The sequence below is a fragment of the Hakea prostrata genome, chromosome 9 (assembly GCF_041222555.1).
Source record: "Hakea prostrata isolate BN-2017 chromosome 9, UWA_Hpros_2, whole genome shotgun sequence".
Lineage (NCBI taxonomy): Eukaryota > Viridiplantae > Streptophyta > Magnoliopsida > Proteales > Proteaceae > Hakea > Hakea prostrata.
This window is the reverse complement of record NC_142608.1, coordinates 13240619-13266378: the sequence shown is the minus strand read 5'-3', so window position 1 is coordinate 13266378 and position 25760 is coordinate 13240619. Positions and strand designations below refer to the sequence as shown.

Here is a 25760-nt window from a genome sequence, read left to right as displayed (position 1 = left end):
AAACTCATTTGATTCCAAGGACATTGTCTATTTCATCAATGCTTGTCCCACCAATTTGGCCGAGAACGTGCCATTGGAAGCAATAGTAAATATCCATTGATCATTGAAACTTGACATGGAAATTTCTAAACAAATAGAAGCATAATTATTAAGCCTGGAAAGATACTCCTTGTTCATTTGGACATTCTGTAGCATTTATGCTACCGAAGTTTCTGGAAACCAGATCCGGGTGTCCGGATTTGCTTTTGAATATGCTTGTGTTGTTCGCTCTCCAAAGGTCAAACCAGAATGATGTATATCTACCATTTCCTACCTGCCTTCTTACCATGCTTTCGAGTTGAGGGATGATGCTGTAAATACTTTTCCATGTCCAAGAGCCCTTTTTTCTCCTTCTATTGGGGTTAAAAATACTTGTCTTGGGGAAGTATTTAGGAAGTATTTAGCTTTGATAGTAAAGTGAAAGAGGTTGAAGTATAGATTTGATTAGTACCCCCTTCTTGCAAATGACAGTAATCATGAACTTGCTTTCCAATTGGCAAATAGGCCTTTTAACTTAGTGGTCGTCGCTATGTTGTATATATAATTACAATATAATCATGTAGTTTCTATTGCAAAGCCTTCTTGTTCATATTCTATTTAATAGGTTATTAAAAAAGAAAGAATATTCTATTTAATGTATATTACCTCCACGTTTATTTGAGAGTTGAATCACAACCATTAGATTGGACGACCTAATATATAGTGAATTAGATGAAAAAGTAAAAATAATTATTAAAATTTAATCAACCCAAAGACCATCAATGAACAAGTAGAAAGCCCCTGTAAAGACGAACTGACACTGGATACATATCAATTAGTATTGTATGATATCGTGGGATACTTTAAACCTTGCCAAAGACCATTAATGAACAAGTAGAAAGCCCCTATAAGACGAACTGCGTAGAAGAAAATTGGCAAGTGGGTTTTGATATTCATGATATTCAGAGTGGCTTAACAACCAATTTACATTCACTATCCAGTGTCAACTCATGTTCATCTTTTCAAATCTCTTTTATTTATTTATTTATTTTATTTTAATCTCCAAACACATTTATCATTAGCAGTTACACAATTACATACTATTATTTTTCTTGCTTTCTTTGCCAAGCTAGGAGATTATCAACAAACACGGCAAACAATCTTTTCTTTACTCAAATTACGTAAAATATCATGATTTTTAATGGTTAGATGAGACTTTTTGAGGTCAAGTGAAGGATATATGGATTTTATACAATGAGATTTAGGAAATAATGATACTTCACTGGTTAGACTCTTCACCTTCAATGAAGAAAAACCTATGCTGACAGATTAAACCATGATAACATGATTTACATAAGGCTGCTATTGTGTTTTGGGCTTGTAACATATGTCACAACCGTGAGACCGCGGAACTCATATATTAATATTGCCCCATATGAAGTTTGATTTTTGCTCAAATCATTAAAAATATAAATATATAAAACTCTAGGAGACAAAAAGAAATTATTGAAGTATGTGCAAGTTGGCAACTTGAGGTTTGGATGAACTTGCAATGATGATATCAATCTTCAATTAAAATAAAAAATTACTAACGCAAGGTGAACAGCTACAAAGTTTAGTAGTATCTATTACTACTAATGTTTTCTATATTTTACGGAAGATATGTATGCAAGATACTTGAGCCATTGCTGGAGTGTAGGCTGACTAGAACCCTTAATGTTTATACATTTCATATTCTCTACTAAATTTATCAAAAGCGGGACATAAATTATTGGTCACGTATTGTGGTTCCGGGGTGAAAGTAGATCTCGCACATCGATCCTTCTTATCACACCATACTTCTTCCAGTTGGAAATTTCTTTGTTGTGCTTGGTCCACTCCATCCTTTATCCCACATAGTAGTGCCTCAATCATATTTCCTTTCCTAATTCCTCCAGTACTGATATACTTTAGTTGTCATTTCCAAAATAGCCACACTCCATCCAACGCTGTTTAGTACTGTGTTATATACCCCTGCGCACATCAAAATTGACATTTGGATCAGGTTAGTAATAGTTTTACAAAGCAAATATTTGGTTTAACCATTATTGCAAAGTCCTTAGTGGCTGTGTTTTCGGCTATCTCAAAATTGTTTAGTTTTAGATCTTGGATCCAAACCAAAATGTTATATAATACAGTTTTGGGGTTGGATTTGATTTTATTGAAAACTGAGTTATTTCTCTCTTTCCAAACAAAGTAACAGGTTATTATGAACACCAATACCATCCAATTTTTAGTTGGTTTGTCAAATCCAGGATTAAAAAGGAAGGAGGTGCATATATCCCTGATAGACGTGTGTGTTAGCCTTTTTGTTCCGAGTCCCAATGGCCCTGCCGCCCAAACTCATTTCGTCCAGTCACACGAAACAAAAACATGCCACAGAGTTTCTACACTCTTTCCACTAAGTTCGCAGTTTGGGTTTAGCGGCATCCATTGAGCGAGTGTTTCTTTAATTGGTAACCTTGCATTTATCAAATGCCAGAAGAAAATCTTAAATTTGGGGTGAAGGGGTAATTTCCAAAAATAATTCCAACATGCTTTGAGTGTGTCTGATGTGAATGTCTCTCTTGTTTGTAAAAGTGTTTTCCCTGCTAGTTTGACAGAGAACTCTCCATTACTGGAAATAAGAGACATCCAATCATCAGTTTCATTTGTCAGGTTAAAGTTGGAAATGCCATGGGGTTTGAGGAACAAGTAACTCCCTGTGTGGACGACTTAAAGATGTTGCCACTTGTTCAACAGTTGAATTCGTAGGCCAAAGCTCAATGTCGGGTGGTATGTCTGAGTTGCTAAATCTTTAATCCATGGATCAAACCAATATCTTGTATTTCTCCCATTTCCTACCTTGCGCCAGACCATTTTTTCTAGACTGGGTAGTATACTGCAGATACTATTCCAAGCCCAGGATCCCTTTCTTCTCATTACCTGTGGAACAAAAGGTGTAGTATTTGGGAAATACTTCACCTTCAGGGTTTTTACCCATAATGCTTCTAGATTTTTAAGCATTTTCCATTCTTGCTTAAGTAACAGAGCCTTATTAAAGTCCTCCATCTTCTTGAAACCCAGGCCTCCTTTTTCTTTCTGTTGACAACACCGATCCCCTGGTGCACTCGCTAGTTGAGAACCTAAAGTCGTTACATAAAAAATAATAAACATTCAAAAACTATGTTAAATTGATAATCACCCTCTTTTAATATTTGAATTTTTTTGAGAATTGAGATTCGTCCAGCTTGTGCGCACTTTGACTACATCCTTAGGAGTGACACCTTGGCGAGAGTTGAATCTACAATCTCTTCACTATGAGGTATGGGTCTTACCGCTAGAGCAACTATGCATTGGCAAAGAATAACAAATGTACTCTTAGTTCTATTATTAAAAGATGAAAGAAAGAAAAAGAAGAAAAAAAATATGAAATTTAGGATTCTATTTTTTTTAGGCAACATTGTAAAATCACTAGATATTAAGGGTAATGTAAGAATAATAAAATTATGAGTTTTTTACATGAGCCCCCTCCATTTTCATGGAAAATAAACCGCACCCCCTCTAAAATCAAAGCCTTGCAAATACCCCCTTCACCGTTAACCCCATTATTTAGGACTGTTAAATAGTTTTAATATGACCATATTACCCTCAAATATGATAATGTTTGAATTTCTTATTTTCAAGACTTTTTTTACATGAGCCTCCATTTTCACGGGAAACAAGGAGCACCCCCTCTAAAATAAAAAAAAAACCTTGCAAAATACCCCCTCCACCGTTAACCCCATTACTTAGGACTGTAAACTAATTTTAATATGACCATATTACCCTCAAATATGGTAATGTTTAAATTTCTTATTTTCAAAGCCATACCACCTCACTCCTCACAGTTACTCACGATTCCTCATAATCTGTCGTCACCACTGCCAATCAATGCCCCAATCAACGCCCACAATTACCACCGGAGGGAGGGACACTTGAGAAGAAGCAATGTGTACCTCACTTGCATTTCTTTTCTTCTTCTCCTGCAACGTTTCTTCTCCTCAAGAGAGAACTACTTTAGTTAATCTTTACTATATCCATGCAAGCCAGCTGCATGCTCTCCTCTTTGATCACATCAAGTCATCAACCAACCAAAGAATGAAAGAAGCGAGAATTAACCCTCAGCTTCAGAACTCGGAACTGTTGCACTGGTATAGAAAATGATGGATTAATAGATCAACGATTTCCTTGATAACAAGATTTCCTTTTATTTCAAATATTATTAGGGTGAAATAGGGTGGATTGTATTTTTTTTTTTTTGGTACAAAGGCGCTTTTTATATATGGGGATAGGGATATTACATATGCCGCCGGCAGGAGTTGAACCCATGACCTCTCCACTGAGATGCGAGTTCCTAACCATCCTACTACTCCTCCATTGGCGGGTGGATTGTGTTTGGTCTCAACACTTTCGTGATGGATCCGCTGCTACAAGCCACGATGATCATATAACTGTGTTGTCACCATGAATCAATTCCTGTACGCCCTTGGGAATCCAAGGATTTTCTCAATATGGCCTCCAAAGTTGCTTCTTTTGCACCTTTCTTTAAATGTTTTCTAAATTAATTTCTTTCCGTTCTTTCTTTTAAAGTTTTCCAAATTATGAATGAAACTTGGAATTTGGGATTGATTTATCACACAGGAATTCACGAGATTTTGATGACTTTAGGAAGAAATCCACCACACCCACTAAAAGGTGAACCAGAAATAAAACCTTCTACGTACCCAAAGAAAAACAAAAATAAAACCTTCTACTAAATATGGATAAAAAAAATGTGAAGATAACATATTCAACTACCTATTCCTGATAAAAACCAAAAAACATCAAAGACAAAAATATTGCAATTTGTTGATAACTTCTGAACCATGGGACTTCATTTCCCCAGAATCTAACAATTAATATTGGAAGAGTCAACTTCTCTTCCTTTTTGTGGACCCTATTCTATTATAATGGAATTTATTTAGCAGATTACCTCAATAAAACACACACAAACACAAAAAAAGGAATCAAATTTAGCGCCCAGATGGCTAGATGCATGGTATGACCCTTATGATTGGTTAGCTGAACAAGTACATTTGAAAGAATTAGCTTCTCATCTTGCTAGCCCTATTTTTGAACGGAATTTTATTATCTAGATGGTTTGACCCAAATGATTGGGTTTATTTCCTTGAAAGCTTTCTTAGGAAAACAATGTGAAACCGTTAATAATAGACCACGAACCAGTTTTCTATTTTTTCCCCCCTTTGGACGGCTCTTTAGAAGATATTATTGAACACTGAACGAGGACAGATATTACAGAACATTGAACGAGGACATCAAAAGTAAGACAGCATCTGCCAATTCCAGAGTAAGATTACAAAAGAAAAAGGAAAGATAAACATCCAGGACCTAGCAATAAAATAAGACCAAGCCATGGAATAATGCCACAAATATACAATTATCTGTGTACTTCCAGGTCTGCACCAAGATTTTCCACACTCCATTTATTCAAGGCACCAAGCAAAATTAAACACTAGTAGCTGTTACACAGGTGGACTAGAGACAGAGTTAGCCCGACCATCCCCTCTGAGAACCGCCAGACGACGAGTGCCCATTCAACCTGTCAAGAACACTGTTAAAATCCACCGGTTGCCCACTTTCCTCCAGCCTGTTGATCACAGATGCAACATGATCTCTCATGTAACCCATGCTCACAGCTTTCTCAATCATTTCACTATACATATGGCTGCGCATCATCTGCGATGGACTCGGGTGGCGGACCATAAGATTACCACCAGAGGTAGGCTTTGGATTCTGGAGTGAGGCATGTGCTGGTGGAGGATAGCTACCTTGTGGGTAGTGTGAAGGCAGCTGATGAGTTCTTCCACTCTCACCATCATACATCATGTATCCTTGCTGTGGAGGATGAGGTCCAGTACCTGCAAAGGATCCATCATTTAGATGCATTCCAAAAGTGCTCTGGTTGGTTGGCGGCGGCTGTTGCCTCTGCATGTTAAGCTGTGGAGCAAGTGATGGCTGAACTGTTGGTCTAATAACCCCACCATAGCCATATGCCATAGGTTCTGCATGGCCCACACTAGATGAAGTCATTCCAGAAAATGGGACCTGCATTGGCATGCTTCCTGAGAAGGTTTCGGGAGGAGAAGGGTTTGCAGGTTGAGTGGGTGGGTAGGATGAATACGCTGGTGTTGTCTGTGGTCTAACCTGCGGTTGCAGAGGTTGTTGCGCAGGTGGTGGTTGAACCTGTTGGGGGAACTGCTGTGGCCACTGCTGTTGGTAAGGGAGAAACGAGTGCATTTGCTGGGCCTGACTGACTTGAGGCTGTGCTGGTGGTGGCGGTGGTGGTGTTGGCTGTGGTACCTGCTTGGACAAGTCTTGCATTTGGGGCCTTTGGTAGTGAGGATCTGCTTGCAAATATTGGTCTTGAGGTTGACGTTGAGTTTGGGGAATCGGATTTGGTAATTGATTTTGTTGGGGATAGTAAGTGGGCTGAACCTGAGTATGAACATTCTGGGGAAGGGCTTGATTTGGAACTGCCAAAGCCTGCTGCTGTTCCACAGGTCTAGGTGGAAGTGAGGCTGATGCAGCCACTTGGTGAGGTAGAGCAAGAGCCAACTGTAGGTTCTGCCCTTCAGGAGCGTTATCAACTTTTTGGCTATCAGAAGCAGATTGTGCACCTCCCTCTTCCTTGTGTTGTGAATGACTCACACTTGAAGATTCTTTCTGTACAAGCTGAAGCTTGGCTAGTTCTTTCTGAGTATCTGCAAGTTCTTGCTTATCTCTAAGGATTTGCACAGACCTGTGCACCTGAAGAAAGCAATGAAACAGTCATGCCAACTAATCAATATTGATTGAACAAATATAGAAAGAAATCAACCCATTTGAACGAGAAAAGTATGATCAAGCCATTCAAGCCATTCTTATTCAGTTAGGAAGGTCACAATTAGAAGAAAAGAGAACTGCCACTAACTCACGATGGAGAAAGAGGCAAATCTTAGAGTCCTTGATTGCATTAGATTAGGAGTTCTATTCCTACTTAAATTTCTATGATGATTTCTGTTGGGAATCCTATTGTAAACATGTTATAAATAAGAGATTTGTAAAGTGGGGAGTTCATAAAATATTCTTAAGAGCCTCCACAGCAAGATCAAGTTCTTTTCTTCTTCTTTCCTTTGATCCTCTCCTAACTTTCTTCTCAAAATCACAGCTAGCAGTTTCTTGTTACTCAAAATGAACACCACTCTTCACGACTGTAATGGCACAAGGCTTTCAGAATCAATGTTAAGAAAATGAAAAGACACCATTTGAAAATGCACTGTTTCTGTTTACAGAATCTCACCAAAAAAGCACATAAGCATGATCGCAGTTGTTGATGTATATACTGGTCAATCATAGAAGAAAAGTTCTAATTCATTCCGCTCAGGCTTCCTTCCTATTAATCCGGAAGTTCTTTTCAGATAGAAGGAAATGATTCAGTTCTAGAGCCAAAGATCATAGTTCTCGAATGATTCCGATACAAGGAAATGATTCAGTTCTGGAGCATCCTCAGGGTTAGGTATTGTTCCTCCAATAATTGTAGTCCCAAGTACTTCCTGATAGGCCCTAATATGATCAAACTTAAAAATTAAGCATTTCTTGTAAAATATGAGCAAACAACTAAATCCTTCTAGAACCCAACCTTCCATTTGTCCTACCACTGCCCCCTGCTGGGCCCTTCCCTAACAATGGGATGATTATGATTTATATTGATTAATGCTAAATCAGATGAAAATTTAGGTCAACTGGTACACATTTGATGCTTGCACCATGAAAGTTGATTATTTTGTCGACCAGATGGACAGATGTTGAAACTGAACCGAGTTTTGGTTGGTTTCAACAAGTACAATAACTACAGGTGGAGGTGTCAAAACCTAGTCTGAATTGTTAAAACTGACCTAAACTGGCCGAAAACAGGGACCAAACTGAATAAGATGTCATGGACTTGATGTAACCTTAAATTGACTAGGTTCAACTAATGGCTAGTGTTCGAAGTTTTAAATAGAACCAACATAAACAGAGAAAAGGAATTCAGCTTTCGGGTGATTAGAAAAACAGAAAAGAAGAACTGAGGTGATTATCTACTTAAGTGTTGCCAAAGATGTTCTAGAACAGCAACAGCTTGAATAATAGATCCCTCAAACCGAATATGAAATTCCAATATCAAAACAGATCAATTAACAATATATTCTAGCTTTAATGGTGCCAGTCACCCCCTACACTGATTGGTGTTCTCAGCCAGTGGCTGCCCTAACACTCATATCAAATACCCGATACCCCTCTTCTCACAACTTCTCCCCTATTTATAACCCCCACCAGCAGCTCTCTCTCTCTCTCTCCTCCCCCCCCCCCTCCACATGGCCTAGTTCCAGGGTCCTAACATTACCGCCCCCTAAAATTTGACCTTGTCCTCAAGGTGACTTAAGGTTTTAAACTTGGTTTTCACATGCATGTCACAAAACCAGGCCAGTTCAGCCACCAACCTGCACATAACTTTTGGGGAAAAAATTTAAAGCATAGCAGAAACCAACTTGCTAACCAAACCAGAAATAGAGTGCTCTTATCTTCTAGTAGGTTTGCAAGCGAATACTGGAGGCAAAAGAACCTAATTCCTGCAACTAGATCAACCCGTTCCTCTCAAGGTTTAAAGTATCATGTATCGTATCGGTCCGGTGATTTTAAGAGACGTTTTGGTTTGTATCATAGATACATATTGATTGGTGTAGAATTAAATCCAAATGATCGAAATATATACAGAAAACTAGTGGAATTTAGACAAAAAAACAATAGATATAGCCAATACATAATTATTTTTCTTCTGATTGATCGAAGGAAGAAGTACATAAACAGGTTCAGACATACTTCATATACTCCTGACTGTACAAGAGATACAAGGTGTTTAGCATCAGTATTACTAATTCCAGTATAAAAAGATGAAGGGGGTAGTAGTTGGTGCGCAAGTGACTTAATTATTTTATCCAAAGCATATTTGGAGTAGCTGATGCACAAATGACTAGTTAAAAACCAACACAGTATTGACCAAGTATCATTGGAACCATCAGAATCTGAAGCAGAACATGAAGGAAATCCATAAAGTGAAAGGAACCTACTTAACAGGGTAGCAGAGGAAGGTACCAACAGAGGAGAAAATGAAGAAAAAGAAAAAGGTGTCAGGAGAATAAAGAGAGAGAGAGAGAGCTCTTCATACACGAAGCAAGAATTGAATGGGGTACTATCTCTCTCAACCCATCTCCCCCCTGTTTAACTCCTCAAGTGCCTGATCTCACCGCTGGCTGGCTTTTTGAGAATCAAACATGAAACTATGAGTTTCATAACAGAAAATGACATCAATAAGAGCATGGTGGGAGATCTCGTGAGATCTCAAGATCTCGAGATCTCGCGAGATATCTCGTTTTTTCAACTTGGCGAGACGAGATGGAGGGCGAGAGCAGCAAGTTGGGATATCTCGCTCGAGATCTCGCCATATCTCGCCCTGGATCTCGCTGGAACTCTCAATTTTCACCTTTTTTTGTGTGGATTTTGGCTGAATTTTCACTTGCAACTACTCTTAGCACATCTATAACAAGGAAGATCAATCATTCTATACTTGTCTTGTGAATTTATGATTTAATGACTTATATAGAACTTCTAATGGTTGTATAATTATTATATTCTTGAAAATTGAGATTTTGATACTCATATGGATGGAATTTTGATAACATTTAAGTTAGTTGATGCATTTGATATACTTGTTTTTCATTTATATGCCTTAAAGGTTCTATATTACATATTGTATAACATTGCATTCCCTAATCCTATTACATTTCGGATTCACACTATGGGTAGACTTAGAAATCATACATAGGGTTGTTTCTAACAAATCCAAGGCCACCAACGTGTTCAAAAGGCCTTAAATAAGTTAAATATCAAGTTTCAACTCAATTGGGACCCTAAATCCCACCGAGATGGGCCACCGAGTTGACGCCAAAAGTTGATATCTCGACCGAGATCTCACCGAGATGGTCGAGATCTCTCTTTTTCAAGGTGGCGAGATCTCTCGAGAGAGCGAGATCTTCTACCATGAATAAGAGTCATGATGTCCATCTCTTACAGAATCGAGAAAACGGCTTCTAATGTCCTTAAGACCCAATGACCAGCAACAACGACACTTCCAAACATCTAAGCATGTTAATGTCCCTGTACTTACTAAAGAAATCTGCGCACGTAGCAAAGAAGAGCTGGGCTTGAGTCGCTTGATCTTGAAATAGATATGAGCAGCAGATGGAAATAGGTAAGACCAAAAGTAAAAGAGGGAAAAGGATTGAGCAAAAACCAGAAACCCCTTCCTCCTCATCCTACAATTCATCACAACTTGAAGAAACTACCGAACCCTTTCCTTCTGCCCCTTTTGAAGGAATTCAACACCTATCAAATGTATCGGTTTGTATCCCCCTGTATTGGTCTGATACTTTCGATACATCGATATGTATCAGTGAATCTATTTTAAGTTATTTTTTAGAGAGAAATGTCTCAGCATATCAAGTCTCCACGAGACAACGGCCGATGTATTGCAACCGCGAACCGAATGCACGGGCAGTAAGAAACAATACAGGCGATATTTAAACCTGGCTCCACTGAGTTCTCTGCTGCTCCATTTGCACTCGATCATTGGCATAATCATCTTCCTCAGGACTGTGATTAAACCTCAATGCCTAAAGAATATAATAGTCACCATGTAGCTCAAAAGGGATACTACAGAAGCAAAAATGCACCAGTTGCATCTTCTCTGATATTTCCACCTCAACAGTCGCACGGGGACATTTCTGAACAAGAAAAAATGGTAAAGCGAAATCATGTACCGGAGTAATTCCAGACCCATATAATTCCTCCTTCCTGTGCATCAGTTCTGAAGACCTACAAATTGTTCCTTTAGTTCTTTCATATAGGCAGCCTTCTTTTCAATTCCGTTTCTTAATCCAGCACGCTCAGCCTTTGACTCAATATCATGAATTATAGTGCGAAGCAGGCCTTTCCACTGTTGCCATGAGAACATTGACTGCATCACATACCCTTTGCTGTATATTTTTCTCAGCATACTGTTGCTGAACTGGTGATTCAGGGCCATTGGCAGGGTCGAAAAATTGATCTACAAGTTCCTCAGTCACGTGAGAAAATCCTGCCTGGGGTCCGGCATCTTGGAGGATCTTGAGGGCTTCAAGGTGGAAACCATGGGAGAGTCACTGTCAAAACCTCCAGGTTTGTGTTTGACCACTAGAAGCAATACTGCCTCCAACCCTCCAGGAATCAAAGCATCTCCTCCATATTTTACCCTTACCGCTAACACATTTCCTTGAAAACCTTGAAGTAGAGACCTAGATGTCGCCGTCAAATCCTCTGGGGTCGTTCTTGATAGTAAGATGCAAAACATCCGCTGTCGGAATGGTGCCACCTACCTTTGCCACTGTCAACAACTCCCCCCTGGGTCTGGCCTGGGTCTGGTTCACGGATCTGGTAGCACTCTCCGTTGCAGCTGGATGTCTTGCATGAAAGTTGGAGGTAGAAGATGAAGGTCTACCTTGGGTGTGATTGGTTCAGTTCATTGCACCAGTTGTCGGGTTGGTCCTTGGGTTTGCTTTTGGTCCAGAGTTGGTTTGTGGCCCTAAGTCATCTGGGCTCAAATTCACGAATTGTAGAAGTGGGCCTTGGCTTAGTGGGTTGGTCTGGGCCCAATTTGATGTGTTGCTGGCTGGGCCTTGGGATAATAAAATGGGTTGGGCCCATGGTAATTCTTGAGGGTTTTTAATGGCCCAAATTCTATCTTCCACAGGTCAGACCAAGTCCCTCTTTTGGCCAATGGAGAAGGCCCAAAATCCATCGCATAAGCCTTTAGGTCCATTTCTAGCCCATCCTTAGTCGTTCTTCAACCCTTTCTTCTTCTCAAGCTCTGGCAGCTGCCGCGAGTTTCCCACCCTTCTGATGTGAACCATGATCTAGGGTTAGGGTTTCTGATGTGAATCCCTAGATTAAGTGGCTGCCCAGGAGTTCCAGCAATAAGCAAAGGGTCTTTTAAGGGTTTACAGGGGTTTAATGGCCTTCAAAAACCTAATCTCAGATCAGAATTCGATTGCATCTGAAAAATAGACTTGAAATTTCGATTCCTAAAGCAGCTAGGACTTAGAATAGGGTTCTCAGTGGTTTCAGCTAGGGTGAGAACTGAGAAGAGGGTTTAGGCTGCTGGTTCTGCTTCACATAACTGATTTCTATTAATATCCACCCAACTAGAAGAGATCTAATTGATTGGAAACTGACAAAATCAGATTTAGATAATTCTGGAAAACTTCCAGAAATTTCTGCAACTTTTAAGTGAAGAAGATAAAGTGTGGAATTTTTTGAAGTCCAGAACTAGGGTTTATATGAAGAACTGAGATTAGAAGTTGATTCTACAGGTTAGGGTGACACTATTAGGGGTGGAATGGGGTTGAACTAACCAGGGAATGATGAGGTCCTATTTGGATTATGACTGGGAAGCCATGGGAAGGAGGAGAAGAAGAGGAAGCTTGCGGGTGGTTGGGGAAGGGCTAGGGTGAAGGGGGCTGAGGGATTTGCAATGGGATTGGGGGGGTTTCTAGGGCCTAAATAGAAGGGGAACGGGCTATAAAAATGCGTAGCTAGGGGAAGGGGTGAGGAGACTTGTGTGGGAAGTGGGGAAGGTGGGGGACGGGTTGGAACTTACTTCGGGGTGACTGAAACTCGAAGAAAGCTATTGTAGTTGCTTGTTTGATTCTTCAAAACTTGCCAGAATACTTGCTTGAATGCTTGAAATATGTGAAGAATAATCTCAAAGACAACCGCAAGGTCCCCCTCTTAGGAACCTTGCCACACTCAGCAATTAGACACTCAAAGCTTCAATTTATCAAATCTATGGAATAATTTACAATGAAAGGCTATTTATAGCCTGAAAGAACAGAATCTAAATCAACTTAGGAAACCCTTAACATATAAGGATTCATTTACAACTCCAAGTGGGCTTATTTAATGGAATCAAATTACTACGCAATCTCAACCCTTGGATCTATAATCGATCTCACATACTTTTAAGTCATCTAATGTGATGCCCCACATATTTTTATATTATTATTTTATCATTGTGTGTGAATGTGTCAGTCTTTAAGATTATTAAAGGATATGATGGTGTAATCAAATGATCCGAGTGTAGTTAAAGGATAGCTTAAAAGAGGCTAGATTCCAATTGACATTTATTATAGGTCAGACATCGCTTGTGGGTCCCACGACAGTGGAATTAGACTGAACTAAAAACGAGGAAATGATTAGCATAATTTTCTGAACTTGGAGGTACTAATATTAACACCTCGAGTGGGCCCCACGTAAGATAATAAAGCGGGCCCACAAGCCCATAACGAAGCCCATCTATTAAGTTATATATATGTAGATGTATATATTATATATTATATTATATTTATATTATTGTTATACGTTATAAAAGAGAGAGAGAGAGAGGAGGCGATGACACCACCCCTCTCTCTCCCACCTCCTCATGTGGAAGACCATTAGATGTCTTCTAATGACCATATATTAGATTATTAAAAGGTGAGGGAGTGACACCTATCTTATGTGTCATCACTTCATATTACATTTTATATAATTGCTTTTGATAAAGAGGAAGTGGTATCATATGCGTGTAAACATAACAAAAGTGAGACAAAGAGAAGAAAAGAGAAAGACTTCAAGAGTGACAGAGGAGAGAAGAGAAGTGGAGAACGTAAGGAGACAAGAGACACAGAAGAAGAAGCCATTAAAGAGGTTAAGAGAGAGAGAGAGTTAGAGAGAGAGAGAGAGTAAAAGGGACAAGAGGAGAGAGAGTGTAGAGTTGGGAAATTTTTGTTTGTTACTTGTGCGTGGAAGTGGTGAGAAAAAAGAAAGAGAAACAGAAGTACAAATTGCAGAATAGTTAAGGAGGAGAGAGAAGAGGAATAGAAGAGAGGAGAGAGAAGGAATGGAGAGAGAAGAGGAATAGAGGAGAATGAAGAAGAAGAGAGAGAGAAAGGAAGGAGGAGAGAAAATAAAATAAAAATAAATAAATAAAAAAGGGGAAAACCCCCGTTGGCTCCCGCATATTCGAAATAGCTATTAATTGTCCGGGATACTGGAGGGAGAGCGGATTTTTAATTGAACTAGGGTCAAGACAACACACATGGAACAAGAACAAGTAAGTCATATCAACCAACTCATGTATGTTATAAGTAGGTGATTCCATTTAGTAGACAGGTAGCATTCATATGTTAATATAGAATTTGATTATATTGACTCACAATTTATGAAAATGCTATGATGTATTGTCTTGTGAATGGAATAGAAATGCATGGGATCGGATGACAGTTTAATGACTTGATTGAATTGCTTGAGTTGAAATGTCAATAGTATTTTTGAGATGTTGAATTATGAATTTGAAATGATGCTTATGCTAATTAAATGTGGAATCATCATGCTCTCATATTTAAATGATTGGATTGTATAAATTGTGTCTAGTTTTATTTAGATGAAACTAAATGATGATTGAAATGAAAAATGTACATCGAAATAGACAAAGCATGGTAACGTAATATTGAAATTGAATATAAAAAGAGTAAAAGAAAAAGAAATAAAATGTTAATGGCTTTTATAAGTCTTGGTACTTAACGTATCCAAATGGGAGGGCATGAAGCGGCTTCTGTAAGTCCTAGTACTTAGTGTACCCAAATGGGAGGGCATGAAGCAAGACTGAAAAGTGGAAAGATATACTAGACTGATGATGGCATTCTGTAGAGAACATCTGGCCTTGTGCCAAAAGACTGAAAAGAAAATCTCTTAATGAGAACCTTTAAGACTAAGACCGATGCCACTTATGTGGTTTAGACTGATGGTGCTCTCTCTATAGGTAGCGCTTAGGTCTAGTTTAATAATAAAAAAGGAAAAAGGAAAATGAAAAGAAAATTTGAAATCATGATGTTATATGACTTTGATGTGATAATTGATGAATGATGAATTGCCTAACTTACTTGCATGGTTGTCTATATTGCTTACTGGGCCGTAAAGCTCACTATTGTAAATATTGACAGGTTCTCAGATACATGATAAGGGCAAAGGTGCTGCCACTTGACAATGCCTTTAAAGTGGAAAATGAAAACTCTTTTTCTTTTTCTTAGAACTAATGTTTGTTTAACTAGACTGTAGATGTGTATATTCCTTTAAGACTGTATGTAATGAACTAGACACCGTTGAAAGGCTAAATGTAAACATAATAGGACTTTAGACTGTGTACATATGTTTATGAGACAAACCGCCAAACAGGTTGTTTGTTTTGTTCTTGAGAATGTTTAGTTTAGCATTTTGTTTTAGTAGATATAAATATGTTGATAAAGAAAGGAATTGTCACGTGCCCTAGTTAAATGTCCATAATGTGGGCCCCACCAAGCCTGTGAAAATTGGGGTCGTGACATCTAATTAAGCACATGCTAATTAAACAACTTAAGACTAAAGCAACTAATTGTAAATCAAACTGGGACTCTTAAGCAAAACCAAACCTAACTCAAGCGGACAAATTGGACTCAACTAAAATTCTGGAAGATTCTAATAATAAATACAAAATAAAAAAAAAAAAAAAAAAAAAAAAACTAAGGGCCAAAATGCCCAAAATACCCCCTCCAAAGGGGTTCGACCAGCTCATGGGGGCTTCTTGGATCCATCCTACGGTTTAGGGGCCCCACTTTGGGTTTCGGATAGAGGGTCCATGTGTTCATGTCACCTTCTCCTTGCAGTTTTGGTGGAGCAATTCTGCCGGAGTGCTAATGTCAGTATCTGAGGCGTCTTCTTGGTGGCGAATAGAACTTTGGACCCATGGTTTCTTTCAATTCCGTCCTTGACACATTAGGCTGCTTCAATTCTGTCTTCTCTATGAACTCCAGCGCCAGTGATTAGACTCCAATGGCCTGCCGACGTCGCAGGTAAGCCCTGCTTTCTTCTCTGAACTTTTGATTTTCCTCCATGTGTTGGATTATGGATTCAATTTTGAATCCCAAGGTCAATACTTCTCTATGAAAATTCTGCACCCTTGTTTCCAGATCTTCAATCCTGGACTCGACTTTGCTGCAGGAAATCTCTTGGATTGACGTGCACGGATAACAGTTGATAAGATCCCTCAAATTGAATATGAAATTCAATAACATATCAATTAATGAGATACTCTGGCTTTTACGGTACCAGTCACCCTTACTCCGAATGGTGTCTTCAGCCAGAGGCTGCCCTAACACCCATATCATATACCCGATAACCCTTTTCTTTAGGCCATGTGGAGGAGAGAGAAGAGAGAGGGCTACTGCCAGGGGTCAGGTTATAAATAGGGGAGAAGTTGTGAGAAAAGGGTATCGGGTATTTGATATGAGTGTTAGGGTAGCCCCTGACTAAGGACACGATTTGGTGAAGGAGAGGGGGGGCCGGGGGTGAGTAGCACCATCAAAGCCAGAATATCTTGTTAATTGATCTGTTCTGATATTGAATTTCATATTTGATTTGAGGGATCTTATCCAATTCCTAATTTGACTCATAGAAGGATTCGTGAGACTCAATAAGGTAAATAAACACAGAATTCCACCTAGCCATTAAGTATCAAACACAGACATTTAACACTAAAAATTTAACTACTAATACTGTATTCTTTTATTAAGAGAGACTTATTTTTCAGTGTGAATTATCCATTTTACCCTTCACTTTGTTATAAAAGTTTGGGAAATTTGAAATGTACATAGATGCTAATGTCATCAGTCCAGGGTCAAGGTAAGATCTTCTAGGACCCTCTTTAATAAGAACCAGAAAATAATGGGCTATCAAAGGACTAGGATATGGTCTGTGGGTTGACAAAGAGATGCTTTGAGATCCTGGGAACCTATAGGTATCCTATGGGAGTGTTTGGACTATGCTATGGGATGGTAAATATTTATGAGATATCCAAGGGGATGGCTTGGGTGGGAGAAAATGACTATTATTTAGGTAACTTGAGTTGTGAGAATATCCCAAGGCCCTATGGGATGACTTAAAAACTACTAGTTAACCTATGGGGGTATTTGGTTAAATTAGGGTTTATGGTAAAAGGGACGGGATGCTCTAGTATTGATAGGAAAAGAAAAGGATGAATTAGGATTAATATGGGTATGATTTGGGATAATTTTGGAGAAAGTAATGGATAACACGGGATGAGGAAAATTCCCAGGTGAGATGGATTAGGGTTTTATCAATTAAGGAAAAGGTTGGGAAAGGTTTGGGAATTCTATGGCTAAGGGAACAGTGGGTTAGGGTTTTAACAAATCAAATTGGGTGGGAAAGGAAGAATCAGGATTTTGCAACAACTCAATGTGAAACAAAGAACTTAGGGAACAATGGAAGGGGGATGGAAAGGGTAGGGAAACTTGCAATCTTCCTTTTTCTTTTCTTTCTTTTCTTCTTTCATCTTTATTTAGTTATTTTTTCCTCTTCTTCTTCTCTCTCTCTCTCTCTCTCTCTTTTTCTTTTTTTTGGGTTGCAATTCTGCCACAAGAATCAATCAATCAATCAAGAAATTAAAAAGAAAACAAGAGGGGGGGGGGGGGCAGAGGGGATATCACAAGAAACAGAAGAGAGGGTTAAGAACCAGAAAAAAAAAAAAAAAAAACAGCAGGCAGGGGTTAGGGTGGTATCGCAAGAACGAGGGGCACAGGGGTTGCTGTTGGAGGTGAGGTTTGGGAAAGGGGACGGGGATACGTTGCAATGGAGGGGGAGGAGCTGCTGCTGTAAGTGAGAATCTTTCTGTGAGATGAAATTGCTGGAACTTGGTCAAATTGCTGAAATGCTCAAAGAATTACCTTCAGCCCAGGTCGCAGGGTTTCCTCCCCCACGGTGCAAGCCTCTGATTTATTCAATTAATTCCAACCTAACTCTATTCATAATAAGAGGGGCCATTTAGGAGACTTGGACTTTAATTTATTAACTAGGCTTGGACTCTAACTTACAATTTAATACCCGTCAATAGGAATCTCCTAACAATCTTGCAAAAATAAAAATAAGTAATTATCCAAAAGGAATCTTTTTAAATTAGATTCCAATTTGGGCTCTTGACTAGACTAGGACTCTGTCACAAGTCACAACTCACCAAATAATCATCCAAATAAAAAAAATAAAAATAAACGTACATCCATGACCTCTGGATCAAGGGGATTCCGACCAGACCCCTACTGAGCCCTAAAAGGACAGGGAAAAAAACCAAAATACTGCTGGGGTATTCAGCCAGCTTTAGGATGGGTCTTTTGGGCATGGTTTTTGGGGCCCAATTATAGTGAGGGTCCAGCCCTAGTTACATCAAAATTTCAAACAAACTGCTCTTAACAGCAGGGGGGAAATGGTAAAATCAGGCAATGTCTAAGTTCGACAAGTAATTCAAAGCGTAAAGGGGATAACTTGTAATTAAGCTATAGTACAAGGGAGCATCATGTAATGCAAGCTAATAAATAAGTATATTGTAAGCAAATTCTAGTAGCAAGGGGAATTGTTTTTTTGGATGAATAAATAATTATAATAAGAAATGAAAGCAAGAGAACAAGGTCTTTAAGAATCAGACCGAAAAGAAGAACTAAGACCCCAGGAGACAACAATAAGCTTGTTCCTTGGGGTATTCATCAACAAGGGGATGGGGAATGACTAACAATCTAGAAGAAACATCAAAATAGATGGCATTCCAAATCCTGTCTATAGATCGAGATTTGGAAGTCCATCTTTGAAGATTGCGCTCCCACCAAAGGTGATGGATCAAGGCACAAAACACTAGTTTACCGATCCGACCGCAAATGGAAGAACCTGAAAAGTTTCTCAAAATCCAAGACCAATCTCGCCCAAACCCATAGGAATGCCTTGAACGGGGCCAAATGGAGGTAATGGCTTTTCCCTAGATAGATCTAAAGAAAGGGCAAGAAAAGAAAAGGTGCCCAAGGTTCTCCAAACCGGACCAACAGAGGATACAATTGAGGTTAACGGGGATGTGACGGCCAATAAAAGATTGGGTGGGAAGGGCGAGGTTAAGGGCTCTCTAGAGGGTTAGGGAGTGACGGGGAATATGGCTTTTGAACCAAACCAAAGCGGGCCAAGGGGATTTAGGGATGTGGGATTTGAGAAGGTTTCAGGCCGAAGAGGAGGTGGAGAATGATTTGGTGGGGGAAGCGAGCCAAATGGTGAGGTCGCAAGGGGAGCTAAAGGAAGTAGGGAGAGATTCCCAAACCTGTGTGAGAATGGGTAGTGGGAGAGGGGTCTAGGATCCATTAGAGATGAAGGCTACCAAGTGGAGTGGATTTGGGGATACGAGTGTTATAGACAGTGTGGGGGCCAAAGAGTTTAAAGAGAATGCCCATCGGATGCCATGGGTCAAGCTAGAAGGAAGTGGAGCAACCAGAAAAGATGGGAGGTAGAAATAGCCGAGATAGCCCAGGGACGAAGCAGGAGAATTTTTCTCCAAACCCATGAAGGGTTGGAGGGCATAGAAATAGTCCGAAGGAATCCCACCCAGAGAAGAAAAGAGTAGACCCACCTAACCCAAATAGAGTCATGTTTTGAGGCAATTTTCCAAATGAGTTTGAAAGGCAGGCTAAGTTAACATCAGTGATCCGGCGGATACCAAGACCACCTTTGGTGGTAGGACGACAGATGGAGGACCAACTGATCGGGTGGATGAAGCGTGAGGCTTCCTGCCCTTTCCAAAGGAAGGCACAAAATAAAGATTCCATTGCATGGATGGTGACTTGAGAATAGAAAAGATTCTGCACCAATAGAGATAGGAGGATTGGAGCACAAAGCGGATGAGAACGACTCGCCCGGCAAAGGATAGAAGCTTACTCTTCCAAAGTTGCAATTTCTTACGAATGTTGTCAAGCATTGGAAGGCGGCGGTGACGAGTGAGCCGACCGGGAATGAGCGGGAGGCCAACATAGACCATGGGAAAGGAGCCGGGCGAGAAACTCGAGAGCTAGAGAAGAGAGGCAAGAAGTTGCTCAGGGATAACAGAGAGGAAGATGGTGGACTTGCCGAGATTGACCCGAAGGCCAGAGAGGGATTCAAACTGCAAGAGAGCTGAGAGGATGAAGGATATGGAAAGGTGGTCCGCTTTAGAGAAGATCATAAGATCATAGCAAAAGCAAGATGGATGAAATTTAGGGATTTGTAATTGGGAATGGGGGAAATGAGGAGCTAATCGGTTTTCGTTTGAAGGATACGGGAGAGGACTTCCAAGGCTAAAGAGAAAAGGTAGAGAGAAAGGGGACAACCTTGGCAGATGCCAATGTGGGAAGGGAAGAAACCAGCCGGGGATCCATTGGTTATGATGGAGAATGGGGAGTGGAGATACAAGTATCAATCAAGTGGATGAAAGGGGCTAGGAAACCCATTGAAAAGAGGACATCACTAATGAAATCCCAGCGAATGGAATCGAAAGCTTTATGGAGATCAACCTTAAGGAGCGCAACCGGGGAGTGGTCGGATCTATCAAAGCCGCAAACGATCTCCACTTAAAGAAGAATGTTATTTGCAATACTGCGGCACAAGATGAAGACCAATTGATTCGGGCTAACAAAGGAGGGAAGAGCCATTTTTAGCCTATTCGCAAGGATCTTAGAGATAAATTTGTACATAAGGTTATAGAGGGAGATGGGGTGAAAATCAGAGAGAGAAGATGCTCCTTGCTTTTTGGGGATGAGATAGAGGAAGGTTTGATTGATGGAGGAGAGATGGGGAGGGGTTGAAGAAGAGAATCATAATTGTTACAAATCAATGAGGACAAGCTTAGCAACAGAAAGATTAATCTGTCACAATACTTGAATGAATGTGTTGATAATATGTTTGCTTTGTGATTCTAAAATTAGATTTCCTCATATATTAGCTTCTTCATTGATTTTAATCTTAGGTATCTTCCCTTTACAATGACAAACAATGACTCAATTTGTATAAAATCATCTCACTGCAAAGTACAAACTATATTTATTTATTTATCAATTGTAACATTAATTATAGTCCTACTACGATATATTTCTATTTGGTCTGGTTACAAGATGAGATATCAAACTACCTCACTCTTGATCACTCACTTGTTTGACCCAAGAAAGATGATTTACAGTGTTCTTCCAAATATTTCCTCATTATAGGTTATGAATGCAAACTTTTATTATAGCTCAAGCTGGAAAAAAATTGATTTAAACCACAATTAGCCCGATATCAAAAACCCAAAATAAACCAAAACCACACCAGCCAAAACCAAAGTTCCTTGATGGTTAGATTTGGTCCTTCCTAGACAACAACCAATTCACACGAAATATATTGGACACCTCTGACTAACAGACCTATTGTGTTGTTTAACAGTTTAATGGTTTTTAAACTTTTAATAGTACCCAACCAGTTTAAATTTGACGATTTATTGGTTCAAAGCCGAACCAGACCAATTCATGATTTGATTTGAATTTCCAAAGCCAAAACCCAACAGATCATTCATCAGTTCAACTGTTATCAGATGTCAGTAGTTCTGGTTCAAATTTCACAGCCTACGGTTGCACTACCCAAGTACGAGAATAAGTATAAAACATGGAAACCTAGATCACAGCATTTGGATAATCAAACAATAGGATTAACCATGATAAATAGGAAAAAAGCATAGATGTTTTACATCCATTGACAACCAACTCTCGAGCAAATTGTTACCCGCAAGGGAAAATTCTACAAAGAGAAAGGACCCAATAACCCATAGTGTGTTTCTACTTCAAAATAAAACCCAAAAACAGTTTTTCATGTTCCAATTTCAAGAAGCGCTTTTGAAAGCGTATAATAGAACTTGCTTCTGGAAACGTTTTCAAGGTTCAAACATTGTGAAAGCTCTATATTTTCTGTTTAGATGGAAAATGACCATCATAACCCGGTTCCAACTTGTTTCACTTAAGGTCCATGTGCCTTCAACTCTTGTTTCAAGAAACAAAGGAAACAACTATCAAATAGGCATAACTTTCAACTTTTATTTCCAAAATAACCAGAAACAGAACATGTTTACCAAACGGTTTTCGACCAGAGTTTCTGTTTTTTAAGCAAGAACCACTAAAAACAGCTTCTGAGTGGGTTATCAAACGAAGCAAACATTTGGCATGTTAAGTCACATATTAGTCTGAAGCAAATCAAGTCAGCCAACAAAATGCTTGCAGAAAAACAAGAAGAAAAAAGTATGTTATGTTTGCCTCTGAACTAAGTTTGCAGATGGTGGAAGTATCTAAAACCCATATTGAACCATCATTAAACCAAATTGCTGATTTTGCCATTACAAGCAGTGTACATAATTCATTTGGAGGTATTGAAAAATAGCTTATATTTTTATCACTTACTTCTTGAAGGTGCTTCTCCAGCGACCTAAGCTTTGAATCTGCTTCAGTGTGTTCTTGAACCAAATCAGATCGCATCTCTCCCACTGACTTCTCAAGATTGTAGCAACATGATTCCAGTTGTGACAACCGACTACTAATTCCCTCAAGGAAACGAAGTAGGTTGTCAGCGTATTTTTTAACTGTCTTTTCTACAGTGGAAACTAGATCCTGATTGAGGGATTCTTCTTGATAATTATATGTATATGATGATGGTCTCCCCATCTTGCCTTCACGGAAATCCTACTCAAGAGTGCAGAAACCACAAATTAATGAATTACACAGGATGAAACAATAGCGAACAAACAAATGAAATTCTAGATTGACATGACATCCAAATTCCTTCTCCAAAAACTAAATGAGATGAAAACTCAATTCAAGATCAATAGGGTACAAGAATGCAAGTCTATAACAAATTAATTTTTGATGGACTCTACCATATATTTTTTCTAAGACAATAAAGACCATATGGAGATCCAACACCTTTCATGAATCCACTAAGAAAATAAATAGCTTCAGTGGTTGGTGTGCCGGACATAAAGCCAAATCGGTTATACCCAAAACATTAATCCCTTGTCATAAGCAAGTGCAAGTTACTGTCTTCAATTATTTCAAGGAAGGTTCATATGTTTTATTTCTTAATAATTATCACAGCATTGTATGTCACCAATATTTCAACAAATTGAAATCACAATACTTCTTGTTCATCTGGCACTTCTACTGGTGCTCATTATCTTATTAACAATTGAGCTAGCCAAATTATTCCATTTATTCTTAAGTACTTCACAACTACTGGAATACTGTCTGTATCTGCTGCTTTACCTATTTTCATCTTCTTTAAAGCTTCCTTTACTTCAAACATTATAATTCTGTCATACAGATATGACCTGTGGATTCATTTACAACGTATATATTAATAGAACTCCTTTACATATGGACCCTATCATAATGGAGCTTACATGATTAACAGCATGGAGCTAACTCATCCTTCATCTTTCTTCTTATTATAGCTCCCAAAACTATGTTATCTTAAGACAATTCAATCAACTAAAAATTCAGGTGAAGTACATTCAACATGACGAAAGAGAGCAGTAATTTTTTTTTTCTACCAAAAATTCTCTCTTTTGGTTCCACATTCCTATCCCGCAATAACAAATTGGGTCCATATGGGCATTTTGGATGCAGCTATTGAAATAGTTTTTCTGGCTACACTTTGTATCGCATCAAACACAAAGTGCTTTTCTGGAGCACACTGATGTCATGAACCTATAACTGTCTCCAAATAAAAGAAGAACAAATCTGTTTCATTAAACATCCTTGGGTTGTTACGTAACCCATCTAGACATCCTATGCCCATTCACAACACGAAAGACTTAAATCTCCTCAGGAAAATTCCCATGAACATCTAAAAGCCGGGAAGGAAAAGAGGAAGGAAAGATGAGTATCCTGTCTATCCTATTACCATAGTAATTTGCCGATCCTGTTTAATAAATCAAATGGAAATAGAAAGAAACCTGGAATAATAGATTTTAGCAACTGGATCGCAATTAGCATTATGGAAGCATCGAAAATCACTGATGATACATTGAGACCTACTAACCTACTTCCGTGTCAGATCAGGCCGTCAAATAACGTTAATCAACCGCCAGCACAGGCAACTAAACAATTATTTCCACGGTTAACAAACTTCCCTCAGACAGCTTCCAAATAAATCACGCTTGACAATCAAACTAACAAAAGATATGCACCGGCAATTCAAGTAGATTCTCCCCCCCCCCTCCTCTCTAATCACACAAACAAGAGTTTCCATGGAATTCAACAGCTTCAGCAATTAATCCTACATGACGGAGATCTAAATGGTCACCACTGAACAGTATATTACCGCAAACCCCTGAACTGAGTTTGACTTCAAAATTTATGATGATACCATTATCTGCAACACCGTTTATCTGTCCCAACAACCTTCAAGGCCCAAACCTACAAGCACAGTACCCCTATCGACACCAATACACATCGCCGTCGCATTATGACTACAGTTAATCCCGGAGAACCCAATTTCATGTACTTCTTTGCCAGCGAAACGAACAAATTCAAGAAACTCAAAAGTAAAATCCAGAGGATATTTACGCGGTACCCAAAAATTTTCATTTCTGAGAATACCTACGCGGTACCCATTTTTTTTCCTTCCATTTGTGATATCGAAATTTAATTCCAAGCAACTTAAACATAAAATCGAACAGAAGAAAAGGTAAGGTAAGAGAGAAAGCACCTTCCCCGAGCTGCTACTGACAACAGGATCTCTGTGGTTGCCGCTAGGGACTTCTTGAGTATCAATATCGTCGTAAGAACAGAGAATGTCGTCAGAACCGAAATCAAAGCCTTTTAAGCCACCGAGACCAGTTCTACCAGATGATCCTGATGCCATTTGCCTACCGTTTGTACAATTTATACGACGATCGTGCAGAGAAAACCAGGGTTTTTAAGAAGTGAGATTTTCCTGGGGACACCGGAAGAAGCGCAGAAGATAAACCTTCTCTGAAGTTTTCTCAATTTGTTCTTGCATAGACGAAGGAATACTCTAGATGGCAGAAGCCGCGCATATATATGCCAAATATTCCTTTTCGCTGCAGTCAATTATTTTATTTTTTCGAGTCTTCAGTTATCCAATGCGTTCATTTCTTACAGGTTTTTATTTTTATTTGCCAAAAGGTTTTATCAACGGTCAGGAATGATACACTATTTTCGACCGTTTGATGGAGCCCGACTACCCACTAGACTGCTACAGTGCTACTTCTTATTGGCGTGGAAAGACAATTTTACCCTTGTGCTAAAATTTTTGTTCTTCAAAGTTACAATGCCACACTTCTTGTTGACTCTCATCATGTCCCCACCTAAACACCAAACCTATAATATCCTTGTGAATTATGATGATAAATGTAGCTTCATTTGATTGCTTTATGAGAGAAAGCTCTTTCTCGATGTGTCAATCCATTGTTTTCTATTCAATGCATAGTCACAAGTTCAAGTTATTGCCCATCCAAAAGAGAATGAAAAAAAAAAATTCTAAGTTCTTGAAAATAAGGCTGCTTTTGTTTGCAAAGGTGGGATGGGAAAAAAGCGGTGAGAAAAAAAAAACATGTGGGTCCCATGTGTAGTGGAGTGAAGGAGAAGGAAAGGAAAGGA

The 25760-nt window shown here is 39.1% G+C and overlaps 1 protein-coding gene and 1 pseudogene across 1 annotated transcript; both read right to left on the bottom strand.

The window, feature by feature from the left end:
• Nucleotides 1-5305: 5305 nt before the first annotated feature.
• Nucleotides 5306-25211, bottom strand: LOC149004726 (formin-like protein (DUF1421)). The gene is made up of 3 exons (XM_089168594.1): nucleotides 24847-25211; nucleotides 22542-22820; nucleotides 5306-6885 (listed from the first exon to the last, which is right to left on the bottom strand). The coding sequence occupies exons 1-3, from the start codon at nucleotides 25000-25002 to the stop codon at nucleotides 5626-5628; spliced, it is 1695 nt and encodes a 564-aa protein (XP_089024720.1). The 5' UTR covers nucleotides 25003-25211; the 3' UTR covers nucleotides 5306-5625.
• Nucleotides 10645-11345, bottom strand: LOC149004727 (transcription factor-like protein DPB pseudogene; annotated as a pseudogene).
• Nucleotides 25212-25760: the final 549 nt, after the last annotated feature.

What these genes read in the sequence shown, in the direction of transcription:
- LOC149004726 (XM_089168594.1), bottom strand. Translation starts at nt 25,002, where the DNA reads ATGGCATCAGGATCATCTGGTAGAACTGGTCTCGGTGGCTTAAAAGGC. An exon ending in TCAGTAGCAGCTCGGGGAAG is followed by an intron (nt 22,821 to 24,846) that starts GTGCTTTCTCTC and finishes ACTCTTGAGTAG; the next exon opens with GATTTCCGTGAAGGCAAGAT. An exon ending in TGGAGAAGCACCTTCAAGAA is followed by an intron (nt 6,886 to 22,541) that starts GTAAGTGATAAA and finishes TGCTTTCTTCAG; the next exon opens with GTGCACAGGTCTGTGCAAAT.